Consider the following 15,256-nt stretch of genomic DNA (forward strand, 5'->3'; position numbering starts at 1 on the left):
TTTTTGCTTCAGCATTCACAAGTGAGAAGGACCTTGTTGCTTGTGAGAACACTGTGGACTAGGTTAATAGGCTTGAAGAGACTGATATCAAGAAAGTGATGAGCTGGAAATTCTGGGAAGCATTAAGATAGATAAGTCCCCAGGAATGGACCAGATATATACGGGACGCGAGGAATGAGATTGCTGCGTCTCTGGCAATGATCCTTGCATCCTCATTCTCCACGGGAATGTTACCGGATGATTGGAGGGAAGTGAATGTTCTTCCTCTGTTCAAGAAAGGGAATAGGGAAAGCCCTGGGAATTACTGACCAGTCAGTCTTACATCTGTGGGTAAGCAAGGTGCTGGAAAGGATTCTGAGAGATAGAATTTATGACTATTTGGAAAAACATAGTTTGAATAATGATAGTCAGCATGGCTTTGTGAGGGGCAGGTCATGCCTCACAAGCCTTATTGAGTTCTTTGAGGAAGTGACGAGAAAAGTTGACAAAGGTTGAGCAGTGGGTGTGGTGTATATGGATTTCAGTAAGGCATTTGATAAGGTTCCCCACTGTAAGCCCATTCAGAAAGTTAGGAGGTATGGGATAATTTGGCTGTCTGGATACAGAATTGGCTGGCCGAAAGAAGACAGCGAATAGTACTGGATGGAAAGTATTCCGCCTGGAGGTTGGTGATCAGTGGTGTCATGCAGGAATCTGTTCTTGAGCCTCTGTTCTTTGTAATTTTTATAAATGATGAAGAAGGTGGAAGGGTTTGTCGATGACACAAAGGTAGGTGGGGTTATAGATAGTATGGGGGGCTGTTGCAGACTACAACATGGCACAGACAGGATGTAGAGCTGGGCTGGGAAGTGGCAGATGGATTCAACCTGGATAAATGCAAAGTGATTCATTTTGGAAGGTCAAATTTGAATGCTGAATACAAGGTTAAAGACAGGATTCTTGGCAGTGTGGAGGAACAGCAGGATCTTGGAGTCCATGTACATAGATCCCTCAAAGTTGCCACCCAAGTTGATAGGGTTGTTAAGAAGGCATATGATGCTTTGGCTTTCATAAGCAAGGGGATTGAGTTTAAGAGTTGCTAGGTTTTGCTGCAGCTCTGTAAAACCCTGATTACTGCCAGCAATGGTAGTAGAGTCACAGACATTAGGAACATTTAAGCGACTGCTGGACAAGCACATGGATTGGCAGTAAATTGAGGAATGTGTAGGTTAGGTTGACCTTAGCTGAAGATAAATACTCGGCACAACATCGTGGACTGAAAGGCCTGTTCTGTGCTGTACTGTTCTATGCTCTAAGTAAGAGACACTCTGGGAACTGCAAATCTTGGAATATTGTGTCCAGTTCTGGTTGCCTCTTTATAGGAAGGATGTAGAAGGAGAGGGTGCAGAGGAGATTTACCAGGATGCTGCCTGGATTGTAGGGCTTTGTCTTATGAAGAAAGGTTGAGTGAGGTTGGGCTTTCACACTGGAGAAAAGAAGGAAGAGAGGTGACTTGATAGAGGTGTACAAAGTAACTTTTCCTCTGGGCAGAAATGACTGTCATGAGGGGTCATAATTTTAAGGTGACTGGAGGAAGGTTTGGAGACATGTCAGTGGTGGGTGCGTGGAATGCACTGCCAGCAATGGTAGTAGAGTCACAGACATTAGGAACATTTAAGCGACTGCTGGACAAGCACATGGATTGGCAGTAAATTGAGGAATGTGTAGGTTAGGTTGACCTTAGCTGAAGATAAATACTCGGCACAACATCGTGGACTGAAAGGCCTGTTCTGTGCTGTACTGTTCTATGCTCTAAGTAAGAGACACTCTGGGAACTGCAAATCTTCAGAACTCGCTGGTAGACCTTACTCCCCTTGCATCTCAAACAGCATCTCAACCCTTACGCATGACCATTAAGAACATTTATTGTGACTGGAGTCACAAAGAAAGGTATACATGGGTAAGATTGCAGCAGGGGCATAGGGGCTATTTTCCTCAAGGACATTAGTTCATTATTTAGAGTTTTCTGAAATGAAACATGATATCTGATTATTTTTTCATTTTCACCTCAAATTTTCACACGGTCAGAATGCAATTTGAATTTGGGGTGTTTTGCCTCGGAATATTAATCCAGGACTCTGGATTAGTTCAAGATCGTGGCCATACTTAGAACTTAATGAAAAATCCTCCATTCCTCACTTGGCAGTTTGCATGAGGTGCCCAACTTGCAACTCTGAAGGTCTCTGAGAGGGAGCAGTAGGTGTAGGTCTGAGTCCCATTGCTCTGTTCCTCAGAATTATCCTCAGGCTTATTTCCTGTCACTTTGAAGTAGTGAGTACCATTACGTGACTGTGTAGCTCAGCATTTGACTGTTAATTTCACCTAATCCAAGAGATACTGACAACAACTCACAAACAGCCAGAATGACGGGCACAATGACACACAAACAGGCAGAATGAAAGGCACAATGACATACAGAGCTGAAAATGTGTTGCTGGAAAAGCGCAGCAGGTCAGGCAGCATCCAAGGAACAGGAGAATCGACGTTTCGGGCATAAGCCCTTCTTCAGGAATGAGGAAAGTGTGTGGGCACTTCCTGAAGAAGGGCTTATGCCCGAAACGTCGATTCTCCTGTTCCTTGGATGCTGCCTGACCTGCTGCGTTTTTCCAGCAACACATTTTCAGCTCTGATCTCCAGCATCTGCAGCCCTCACTTTCTCCACAATGACATACAAACAGGCAGAACAACAGGCCTACAAACAGGCAGAATGGCAGGCCCATTGACACACAACAGGCAGAATGACAGGCATACTGATACACTAACAGGTAGAATTAAGGTAGAATGACACACAAGCAGGCAAAACAACAGGCACATTGACAAACAAACATTCAGAATGACAGGCGAACAAACATAATGATTGACAGCAAACAGATCGATCAACATCCGAATAAATTAAGAGATAAACTGAAACGGAAACAGGTGGAGAAACAGAGGGACTAACACACAGACCACTCTGACTTACTTTGCACTCTGATTCTTCGACTCCCAACCATTCGAAGATGTTTGCGGAAATTTCTGCAGGTAAATAAAATGATATTTAAAATCACCAGGAACTAATCTAAGCCCCTTCAAGGGCAAAACTGCGCAATTATATCACTATGGCTCCAGTTACACGTGGTTTTATGCCTGTTTAGTACAGAGAAAATAACAGCACAGGCACAATTTACTGGAGCAACAAACTGTGCTATGAAGGGGTCACCTAGTGGGGGCAGGTACAAAGGAGTTTCCTTTGTCAGTTGCATTGGCCCAGTGACCTATTTAACTGCTGGAAATGAGACGACTTTGGTGACTTCTGGATTAGGTTGTGTAATCTGTTCCTGTTTTACTTTCTGTAGTTGATAAGGTTCACAATGGCAGGAGAACCCAGGCCCACGGAATGTTCCTCCTGCAAAGAGTGGGAAATTAGGGACACCTCCAGTCTCCACGCTGATGACATATGCAGAACGTCTGTTCAGCTGCAGCTCCTGGTTTGCTCCCCAGAGCTGCAGATGGACTCACAATGGAGTATTCATGAGGCTGGGAATGTCACGAAGGGCATATTTAGTGAGCTGGTCACACCACTAGTAATGGCTATACACAAGAGTTTGGTGACGACCAGGAAGATGAGTAAGTGTGGACAGGCAGTACGGGAATCCCTGTGGCCATTCCCCTCTCAAACAGGTATACCATGTTGGAGGGAATGAATTGAATTTATTGTCACATGTACTGAGGCACAGTGAAAAGCTTTGTCTTGCAAGCAATACAGGCAGATCACATAGTTAAGTAGCACAGATAGTAAATAATACGTAATCAGTGACAAAAACAAAAGCACAGGTACAGAGCGAATGTTAAGAGTTTGTGAGTCCATTCAGTATTCTAACAACAGTAGGGTAGAAACTGTTGCCAAATCAGCTGGTGCGTGTGTTCCGGCTTCTGTACCTTCTCCCCGATGGTAGAGGTTGTGGAAAAACATTGCCAGGGTGGGATGGATCTTTAAGAATGCTGGTGGCCTTTCATTGACAGCAGGCTGGTAGATGGATACTATAGAATGGCCTCTCAGAGGAAAGCAGCAGTAGCAACCAGATCAGTGGTAGCACGACTGGCTCTGTTCTACAGCAGGGAGTGTCGAAGTGTGAGCAAACAGTAGTGACAGAGTACTCTATAGTCTGAGGCATAGGCTGCAAGCAAGATGGTGTGTTGTCTCCCTCGTGTCAGGGTCAAGGATGTCTCTGAGCGAGCACAGGATACTCTCAAGGGGAAGGGTGAGCAGCCAGAGGTTGTGGTCTAAATTTGTACCAATGACATAGGCAGAAAGAGAGGTGAGGTCCTGCGAAAGGAGTTAGGTAGGATATTAAAAACAGGACCTCGAGAGTTGTAATCTCAGAATCACTTCCTGTGCTAAGTGCCAGTGAGGCTAGGAATAGAAAGATAGTACAGATAAATACATTGCTAAAGAGCTGCTATAGGAGGGAGGCCTTCAAGTATACGGAAATTTGGGATGTCTTCTGGGGCAGGTGAGACCTGTACAGGTTGCACCTAAACCAGAGGGGCACCAATATCCTGACAGGGAGGTTTGCTAGTGCCACTCAGGAGGATCTAAACAAATGTGACATGATACAAAGGACAGTCGGAGTCTTTTTTTCTAGGGTAGAAACATGAATTACTTGAACACATAGATTTATGGTAAAAGGGGGAAGTTTAAGGGAGATGCGAGAGGCAAGTTGTTTTTTACACAGGGAGTGGTAAGAGCCTGGAATGACAGCCGGAGGAAGTGGTGGAAATGGATACAATAGCAAAGTTTAAGAGGCGTCTTCATTGATAAATGAACAGGCAGGGAATAAAGGCATATGGACCAAATGGAGGCAGAATGATTTTAATTTAAAAAGGCATCATGCATTAGCTCAGCCTTTGTGGACCAAAGGGCCTGTTCCTGTGTTGTTCTATTTTTGTTGTCCCATGAAGTGTTTGCTTCCAGGCTACTACTGGGGGCCTGGGAATGCAACTGACCACTCTTTGGCCCATTGACAGTGCTTAACAATGAGGACATCATACTTTCCCACACTGTCAGAACTTGGGAATGGAACACATTGCCATTTAGTCTAACTTCAAGTGCAGCTGGACTCAGAGCGCTCTGCTCTACTGCAACATCAGTGTGCCTCAGTAACACCATCCAACACTATACCAATTTGATACAGTTGCTGAAACTGTTAAGATTCTATCTCCATTGTCCTGGAACGTGTTTTTATTTATTCATTCTCAGGATGTGGGCATTACTGGCTTGGAGAAAGTGAGGAGTGCAGATGCTGGGGATCAGAGCTTAAATATGTGTTGCTGGAAAAGCGCAGCAGGTCAGGCAGCATCCAAGGAGCAGGAGAATCGATGTTTCGGGCATAAGCCCTTCTTCAGGAATGAGGAGGGTGTGCCAAGCAGGCTAAGATAAAAGGTAGGGAGGAGGGACTTGGGGCAGGGGCATTGGGAATGCGATAGGTGGAAGGAGGTTAAGGTGAGGGTGATAGGCCGGAGAGGGGGTGGGGGCGGAGAGGTCGGGAAGAAGATTGCAGGTCAAGAAGGCGGTGCTGAGTCCGAGGGTTGGGACTGAGATAAGGTGGGGGGAGGGGAAATGAGGAAGCTGGAGAAATCTGTATTCATCCCTTGTGGTTGGAGGGTTCCTAGGTGGAAGATGAGTCGCTTGGCCATTTATTACCCATCCATAATTATCCAAAGGGCAGTTAAGATCCATTGCTGCTCGTCATATGCAAGCCAGACCAGGTAAGGACACCTTCCCTAAAATGATTTTCTGACATTCAATCATTAAGATTCTTAATTCCAGACTTTTTGCTAATGAATTCAAATTCCAACATCTGCCATGGCAGGATTCAAACTCAGGTCGCCCGAACATTACCTGGGTATCTGGATTAATAGTCTGGCGATAATACCACTAGGCTGTCACCTCCCCATATAACTAATGGCCAGACCTCTGCAAATTGACAGCTCATGTTCCTAGCTTGAACCACCAATATGGGGGTGGATTTTTGACTCTCAGAATTAATTCATACTGAGCCCAAGATGACATTGTACTACAGACACAGAAAACTGGACAGAGAAAGCCCCACCTACATGCTAACAGGGTCTGAGTTCACAGTGGAGAAAGGAGACAGTTGCCTGAACTGAAGTGTGAAAACAGTGTTTAAACTACAATATCACCAGTTACAAGGCATGACGTTTTCTGGTTATGTGGCAGCCAGTTGTGTCTCCAATAAGTGGAGCCAGAGGAATTGGCTAAGAGCCACATACCTCTGGATCACAGTGGCACATTCGTTCTCCCGCTTCCTCCTCTTCCTTTCCATGCAGCCCCGGAAAGCCCTGAGGGAAAATGTGATCAAAGTTCACCACAAACTGAGCTGTACATTGAAAATCAAGCACTGGCTCTCTAGACAAAAAGGAAAGGGTTGCTATGGAAATCGAAAAATAGAAGTACTCACGATATTCTTTATGACAGGATGGTTGATTGGCAGTAAAAGAGAAAAAGATCTTATTAATAATTCTGAGTTAGACATTCAGCATCATAGAGAAGTTGTTAAATAACACAATCCAAAAACCAACAAGTCCATTATAACCTTTTCCCCTAAGCCCCTTACACAATCCTGATGTAAAATCCCTATTTCCCAGGTAATGATATTTGAGAATATATTCCCAATTTGCAATGTTGTATAATCTATTCTTCTATTAGGAGATTGAAGAGATATTAGAACTGCTAACATAATCGTGACAAATGTGTTTATTAACGTTCATCCTGGTGGTTCACGCTAGGAACATCCTGGGAAAGACTGGTATTGGAATACAAAGACTGGTATTGGAATACAAAGACTGGTACTGGAATACAAAGACTGGTACTGGAATACAAAGACTGGTATTGGAATACAAAGACTGGTACTGGAATACAAAGACTGGTACTGGAATACAAAGACTGGTATTGGAATACAAAGACTGGTACTGGAATACAAAGACTGGTACTGGAATACAAAGACTGGTACTGGAATACAAAGACTGGTACTGGAATACAAAGACTGGTATTGGAATACAAAGACTGGTACTGGAATACAAAGACTGGTATTGACTGCACATACCAAGTTGAGTACTGAATGTGGTAGTGGACCCCTATCTTAAACCATCGGTAGCAGTTGGATAGAATGGAGTGAATAGCCATTTCAAAGAGCAGGCAAACTTCAGCCACATTAAAGTAGGATTGGGGCTACATAGATAACAAATGGGCAGTTTGATTTCCGACTCTAAAGGACAATAAGACATAAGGGAATTAAACATGCACAATCAAATGAGATACCGTTCATTTATGTACACTGTTAGGGGATACTTCAATCAGCTTAAAAAAGATTAACTTCTTTGTTAATTAATAGGACATTCATGCAAAAGCTTACTACTCTGAGGATATAAAACTGGTTAAAAATAGTCCTCGTTGAATGCTTGTCATCAAAATTGCCCGTAACGCCACTGTAGCTCAGTTGGATTATAAATTAAAATCTCGCCTTATGGAGCCCAGCTTGAAACTAGCAGTCATTGCATTAAACCTTTCTGTTTGTTATCAGAAAGAGGGTTAAGAATGCTGCTCATTATTTTGGTTCTCCCACTTAACTGATTCATATTTGGACCATGTGGCCCAAGTTCCCGGGATGAACATTAATAAGCACATTTGTCACCGCTACGCTAAGCAGTTCTAATAGCTCTTCAATCTCCTAATAGAAAAGGTTATAAAACAGTGCAAAACGGAAATAAACTTGAATTATATAGGCTTTCCCTTTTAGTGATTTTAATTAGATCAATTGTTTTCGAAGTTCAGAGGATGTGAGCCATTGCTGCACTTGGAATGATGAGGCTTCATATCAGGTAGGGTCCAGTGCATCAATGAGGTAATTCAAAGGTGGCAAATTGACATTCGTTGTGTCTGTATTTGCACTGTGCAGGTGGAGCGTCCCCGGTCCTATGTGTAATGGTGATCGATGACAAGGTCTTTGATAATTTATACATTCCCATCATATTTAGCCAGAGGAAGAATATTGGTACAGGCAGATGATCAGTGTTAACAAAAATCATGTCACCTGCCTATCAGTTATAGGATGATATTGACTCCTCAAGCTCCATCCATATCAGAGTCTTTGAAAGCAATTCTGCAACAAAGTGAAAACAGAAAATGCTGGAAATCACGGTGGGTCAGGCAGTATCCACTGAGAGAGAGCAAGCTAACATTTTGAGTCTAGATGACTCTTCATCAGAGCTGACGTGAAGTGTGGAGTGGGCAATATTTAAGCAACAGTAAGGGGATGAAGTACTTTCTCTCCCCTAGCACTTCACCCCACCACCACTGCATAAATGCTGCCCCCTTCACACTTCATGTCAGCTCTGAAGAAGTCATCTAGACTTGAAACATTGGCATGCTCTCTCTCCATAATGCTGCCTGACCAGCATTTTCTATTTTCAGTACAGATCCCAACAACTTGCTTCTGCAATAAAATAGACTGCCAATACCCTAAAGTAAAATGGCAATCCCAAAGCCAATCTTTTTAATCTCCTTGTCTTATCTCCCACATTTCATTCCTTCCCTTTCCACATCTTCTCTCCTTGATCTGATAGCTTCATTTGGTCCTGACTCCCCAGATACCACACCACTGCTGGGAGATTGCCTGGTAGTTATTAAAGAAGGAAGCACTTGGACTTATTTTGCACCATTCGTGAATGTGAAGCGTCTCAAAGTACTTGACAGCCAAAGCAGAGCATTTGAAGTATAGTCACTGTAGTTAGAAGGATTTACAACAGTCAACTGTGCCCAGTAAGGTCCTGTCAGATGACTGGATGATTTCTGGTGCTAGTTGAAGGGTAAGTATTAACTAGGATACTGTTTTTTTTCCTTGAACAGTGCTGTAAAATCATTTATGATTAGTCAGCAGATGGAGCATGGCATGAATATGTGAAAACCCACTATGGAAATTTCTATGAATATACATGAAATTCCCCTGTCCTTGTATTGCTATTTGGGTATATTCTTATCAAACAGCACCATTTCACATCCTTGTCCTTTATAACTATAAAAGGTTCACTAAACTAACTCCTTGTTTTGGTTAAAGTCCACATGTGCAAGGGGCATTTTGGAATGGCCAACATTAGTTTGGCTGTGTGAATACCCTGGGAGACTGACAGGAAATGAAGAGACATGATGAGGCTGTGCCAGTGATTGGACAGGGTGGAGATTCATTCAGTCCTTAAGTGAGATAGCGTCTCACAAGATAAATGATCCCTTTACCATTTCCATCAACTGATCTATCCTATCACTCTGACTTTTTTAGCTCAGTCAACTGTACCTCAAATAATGCAAGGTATTTCTCCTTTTTTCTTTGTATCAGGAGTTTGTGTGTTCAGGACTTGCACATAGATTAGATTAGATTACTTATTAGATTAGATTAGATTAGATTAGATTAGATTACTTTACAGTGTGGAAACAGACCCTTCGGCCCAACAAGTCCACACCGACCCGCCGAAGCGTAACCCACCCATACCCCGACATTTACCCCTTACCTAACACTACGGGCAATTTAGCGTGGCCAATTCACCTAACCTGCACATCTTTGGACTGTGGGAGGAAACTGGAGCACCCGGAGGAAACCCACGCAGACACAGGGAGAACGTGCAAACTCCACACAGTCAGTCGCCTGAGGCGGGAATTGAACCCGGGTCTCTGGCGCTGCGAGGCAGCAGTGCTAACCACTGTGCCACCGTGCCACCCACGAAATGGGTTCAGCACTAATGTTTGAGTGCAGCATGAATACAGGTATTCTAATAAGAAGTTAACTTGAGGTGTTCTCCTTGTATTCTGACAATATTGACCTATTGCACAACACCTCAAACAGATGTTTGTTTTAACACATAGCCTGTGACTATTACAACGCGGGATTTTAGTTGCCCATACAGATCTTTATTTCTCTCGTTCCATCCCTAAGTCAGCTAATACTCAAACAGATAAATTTCTGTACCTCATTCACAATTTATGGGAACTTCCTACATTCTGACAGTGAATATAATTTAAAAGTACTTCACTGGTGGCAGAGAGTTTTGGGCAATCTGAGGTCATGGAATTTAAGTCACTTTTCGGATCAGCATCCCGACTCATCTGTGAATTTTCTCCTGGGTTTGCAAGATGTCTATGTATCACCGGAGCTGAAGCTCATGCCCAAGGGACTGCGCAGCTGCACTGTCTAAACCCAAAACTGACTGTAGCAACAAGCTGGCATTCATTCTTATAAAACTGGCAATCCCAATATGGATCATAGGAAATAACAAAAGTAGACCATTCAGTCCTTCAAGCTTGTCCTTCCAAAGACAGAGATTATGGCTGATCTTCCACTTGAATGCCATTTTTCCACTCGAGTCACTTCTCCCTTGCTGTCTTTGGTATCTAGAAATCTGTTGATCTCTGTCCTGAACATTCTCAATAACTGAATCACCACAGCCCTTTAGGGTAGAGAACTTCAGAGATTTACTACACTCAATGAAGAAATTTCTCCTCATCTTGATCTTAAATGGCCTGTCCCTTAATCCTAGACTCCTACAAATCCTAGACTCCTAGATGCTGCCTGACCTGCTGCGCTTTTCCAGCAACACATTTTCAGCTCCTAGACTCCTACAGCCAAGGGAGCATCCTTCCTGCAGGTTAATGACTCATTGTGTAAAATTGTATCTATTAAATTGACTATTATTATAAATATATTGATCCACACATTCATGCTAAGAATGAAGTAAAACTAGTCAGCAATTTGAACCAAGCCTCTTGTCACTGTGCACGGTCTCTGTTTGCTTTTGGAGACTTTGAGAAAAATATACATCCAGCTTACATACAGATCTGCATGAATCTGATTCAGATCACGTGGCAGTGCTACCCTTTAAATCCTGTCTTAAATCATCGCACGAGTGCCTAAAGAACTGTGACAGTTAAACTCCTGTATAACCAAGACATCAAACACCTCAAAACAGCAACTGTCTTTGCTAAAGCTGAGACAATGTCTACAGGGCTTCTGAATCAGTGACAAAAGTGGTGAAAGGGTGGAAATGTTTTTTTGAGTTTACCTCACTGCCAAGGTACCACAGAGGAATGAGAAATTCTGGAGCGTACGAACTACAACTAATAATATCAGGGCTTTGAAAGCACTGTGGATTTAAGATCAGAATAATCACAGATCCCTTCACTACTTGATCTGTTCGCTGCCACAATAGATTATCATCAAGAAAGTTATTGGCTGAAAGCCTGCAGTTATTACATTAATGCATGGGACACAGCTGGTACATTACATTTACATTCAGTTGTAAATTCACAAATGGAGTGCTCGCTGTACATGCTAGCTGTCTGAACCTACTGCTATTCAATATTCAGTGTGAGCTCATTAAACACCAAACTGAGCTCTGAAGTGCTGGCAAATCTCACACATTTAACAAAAAACACTGATAGCAATAATAGGTCAAAAGTGCTTCAGCAAAGGCTTGAATATTGGGTGACACCAATTAGTTCCAGATTAATGGAACACTATTTCGGGTCTAGGAAGCATGTGGACCAGTGCTCAAGCCCAAGTACATGTTGTTTCTGTCATTACTGCATTCAGATGCAGCTTGCTCTCATATACTGTACACACTGGATAAAGAGGAACTCTCACAGGAGTGACTGCACAGCTCATGCAGGACCAGCTCCTCATTATTAGCGACACAGAAAACAGGAATGATCCATTCCATCTGGTACTTATAAGCTCACATATGTCTCAATCACAGCTTCTCTACTTGTATATAGAGAATGTTAATTTTCTACTGCCTATATTCTAACTCGTGTGAAGTCTCATTCACCCTCAACTCTGTGCTCACTGACCTATACTGTTCCTGGATTCTGAATGCCTCAATTTTCAATCCAGTTCCTTGGCTTCAAACTCTCTGATGGCCTCAACTTATTCCAACTCTGAAACTTTTTCCAACTCTGAAATGTTTCCCAGTCCCTCAACGCTCTGTGATGTCAGTACTCTTCTATTCTAACATCTTGTACATCCTCCACTTCCCTCAACTCAGCATTAAGAATGCACTGTTAGCCATCTATCACCTAAACTCTGAGATTCTGAAACTCTCTCTTTGAAGACAATCCCTAGAGCCAATCACTTGTCAAAGCTTTGATACAACTACTCATTTTTGGTTAAATGTCACTTTATAACTAAATCACAGTGCAATGCATAGGAATATTTTACCATGCGCAATGTAAATGCAAGTTGTTGTTGATACTGTACAGGTTGTGTGTATCTTGTGTCACCTTCATTTACATAACATACATAAGGGGAGTAATCAGTCCATTTCATCAGACATAGTAGTCTTTGTGTTAGCTCTGTGGAATGTGTAAAGTAGGAACACATAGATGCTGGAAGAATGCAAAAGGTCAGATAACACAGTGTTAACACTGCAGCAGACAGCCTTTCATCACAACATTGAGATGAGGCATTAACTCTGACCTGCTGAGTGCTTCCACCTTCTTTTCGTTCTGACCTCAGAATTCCCACGTATTCTGCACTGTTCTACTTTCCCATTGAACATACTGTTGCTTTAAAAGCAATGATTCATTCCTATTGTCATTCTGTGCATCATGTTTGTGTCTTGGATCGAGCTCCTGTGCAGGGCACTGTTTGAAAAGGGGAAACCCCAGTCCCATTCAGCACTGTATATCAACTTATACCTACACCCCACCTTTGATGTAAATTGTGCCAAAGGCTTCACAGGAATACCATTAGATATATGCTTATTGCACAACGGTTCAGAAGTGATCATCTAAACAGACGAATTCAGGAGGCTGGAAGAACACAGCAGAGCCAGGCAGCATCAGAAGGTGGAGAGGTCAACGTTTCTGGTGTAACCCTTCTTCAGGACTGAGGTTGGGAGTAAAGGAAGCTGCAGATAAAGGGAGTGGGGGGGGGGGGGGCAGGGTAGAGTTCTGGGGATAGGTGAAAACAGGTTGAGGATACAACCTGGTTGATTGATGGGAGGAATGAATCCAGTTGGTGGCTGGAAGGAAGGGTCGATGAGAGGAATGGAAGGGAGGGGGAGAGGCCGGAAAGGGAGTCAAGGATGGGAGGGGAAGTGACTTGAAATCGCAAAACTCATTATGGAGTCCTCCAGGTTATAGACTGCCCAGACAAGACGATGAGGTGGTGTTCCTCCAGTTTGCGGTCTGATTCGTTGTGGCAATGGAGGAGGCCAAGGATGGTCATGTCAGAAAGGGAGTGGGAAGGGGAATTAACATGGGCGGTGACTGGGAGGTCAGGTCAGCCCCCGCAGGCCCAGCTGAGATGCTCAGCAAAACATGCCCTTAGTTTACATTTGGTCTCCCTGATGTAAAGAAGACCACGTCGAGAGCACTGGATACAGTAAACTAGGTTGGAGGAGAGGCAGGTAACTTCTGTTTCATCTGGAAGGACTGTCTGGGGCTCTGGATGGAGGTGAGGGGCATGGTGTACCAGCAGGTTTCACATCTTTTCCGGTTGCAGGGGAAGATACCTGGGGTTTGGGGAGGTTCGTGGGAGAGTGGCTCGAACCAAGGATTGTCGAAGGGAATGATCCTTGCGGAAGGCAGAGAGGGATGGGGAGGAAAAGATATTCTTGATAGTGGGGTCTGGTGGGAGTTGGCGGAAGTGTTTAAGGATAATGTGTTCGATGCAGAGGCTGGTGGAGTCGTAGGTGAGGACAAGGGGTACCCTTTCTTTATTGCTTTTAGAGGTGGCATGGTTTAGAGTAGTGAAACAGGGAATGAAGGTGGTACGGTGGAAGGCTGTCTAGATGACAGAGGGGGGGTAAGCATATTGTTCAAAATAGGTGGACAGCTGGGATGCTTGGGAGTGGAATGTCTCCTCACCTGGGCAGACACGGTGGAGGAATTGGGAGAACAGGATGGAGTTTTTGCAGGATACTTGGTGGGAGGAGGTGTAGTCCAGGTAGTTGAGTCTGTGGGCTATAGTAAACGTCTTTCTGGATTAGTGGTGCTGGAAGAGCACAGCAATTCAGGCAGCATCCGAGGACAGGCAAAATCGACGTTTCGGGCAAAAGCCCTTCATCAGGAAGAGCTTTTGCCCGAAACGTCGATTTTGCCTGTCCTCGGATGCTGCCTGAATTGCTGTGCTCTTCCAGCACCACTAATCCAGAATCTGGTTTCCAGCATCTGCAGTCATTGTTTTTACCTCTATAGTAAACGTCTGTCTGGGGTATGGTGCCTGTGCTTACACAGTACCTACACAGGCACCATACCCCAACTCTTCCGCCGTTACATCGATGACTGTATCGGTGCAGCGTCCTGCACCCAGGATGAACTGGAGCAGTTCTTCGACTTCGCTCACAACTTCCACCCCGCCCTCAAATTCACTTGGTCCACCTCGGACACCTCCCTCCCCTCTCTTGACCTCTCCATTTCCATCCCCAGCGACAATCTCCAGACAGACGTTTACTATAAACCCACAGACTCAACTACCTGGACTACACCTCCTCCCACCAAGTATCCTGCAAAAACTCCATCCCATTCTCCCAATTCCTCCACTGTGTCTGCCCAAGTGAGGAGACATTCCACTGCCAAGAATCCCAGCTGTCCACCTATTTTGAACAATGTGTTTTCTCCCCTGTCATCCAGACAGCCTTCCACCGCACCGCCTCCATTCCTTGTTCCACTGTTCGAAACCATGCCCCCTCCCAATACAATAAAGACAGAGTCCCCCTTGTCCTCACCTACCACCCCACCAGTCTCCAAATCCAACACATCATTCTTAAACACTTCCCCAATCCAACTAGACCCCACCAACAAAAACACCTCTCCTCCCCACCCCACTCTGCATTCTGCAAGGCTCGTTCCCTTTGACAATCCTTGGTTCGTACCAGTCCCCACCAAACCCCGAGGTATCTTCCCCTGCAGCCGGAAAAGATGTAAAGCCTGCTGGTACACCACCACCCCTCACTTCCATCCAGGGCCCCAAACAGTCCTTCCAGGTGAAGCAGAGGTTCACCTGCCTCTCCCCCAACCTAGTTTACTGTATCCAGTGCTCCCGATGTGGTCTTCTCTACATCGGGGAGAATAAATGTAAACTAAGGGAACATTTCGCCAAGCATTTCAGCTGGGCCTTCGGGGGCCAACCTGACCTCCCAGTCACCACCCATTTTAATTCACCTTCCC

At 44.3% G+C, this 15,256-nt stretch overlaps 1 protein-coding gene across 1 annotated transcript in view; it reads right to left on the reverse strand.

Annotated features, from left to right (window-relative positions):
• LOC122564742 (NMDA receptor synaptonuclear signaling and neuronal migration factor) overlaps positions 1-15,256 on the reverse strand; it is a 110,783-nt gene that overhangs the window by 50,509 nt on the left and 45,018 nt on the right. The window contains exons 5-7 of the mRNA XM_043719893.2: positions 6,501-6,506; positions 6,313-6,381; positions 3,002-3,054 (exon numbers count right to left, since the gene is read on the reverse strand). Coding sequence (XP_043575828.2) covers positions 3,002-3,054; positions 6,313-6,381; positions 6,501-6,506 — 128 coding nt within the window. The remainder of the gene's footprint in view (positions 1-3,001; positions 3,055-6,312; positions 6,382-6,500; positions 6,507-15,256) is intronic.

Source organism: Chiloscyllium plagiosum, unplaced genomic scaffold (genome assembly GCF_037043375.1).
Source record: "Chiloscyllium plagiosum isolate Xiang-an unplaced genomic scaffold, Cpla_swu_hap1 HiC_scaffold_21, whole genome shotgun sequence".
Classification (NCBI taxonomy): Eukaryota; Metazoa; Chordata; class Chondrichthyes; order Orectolobiformes; family Hemiscylliidae; genus Chiloscyllium; species Chiloscyllium plagiosum.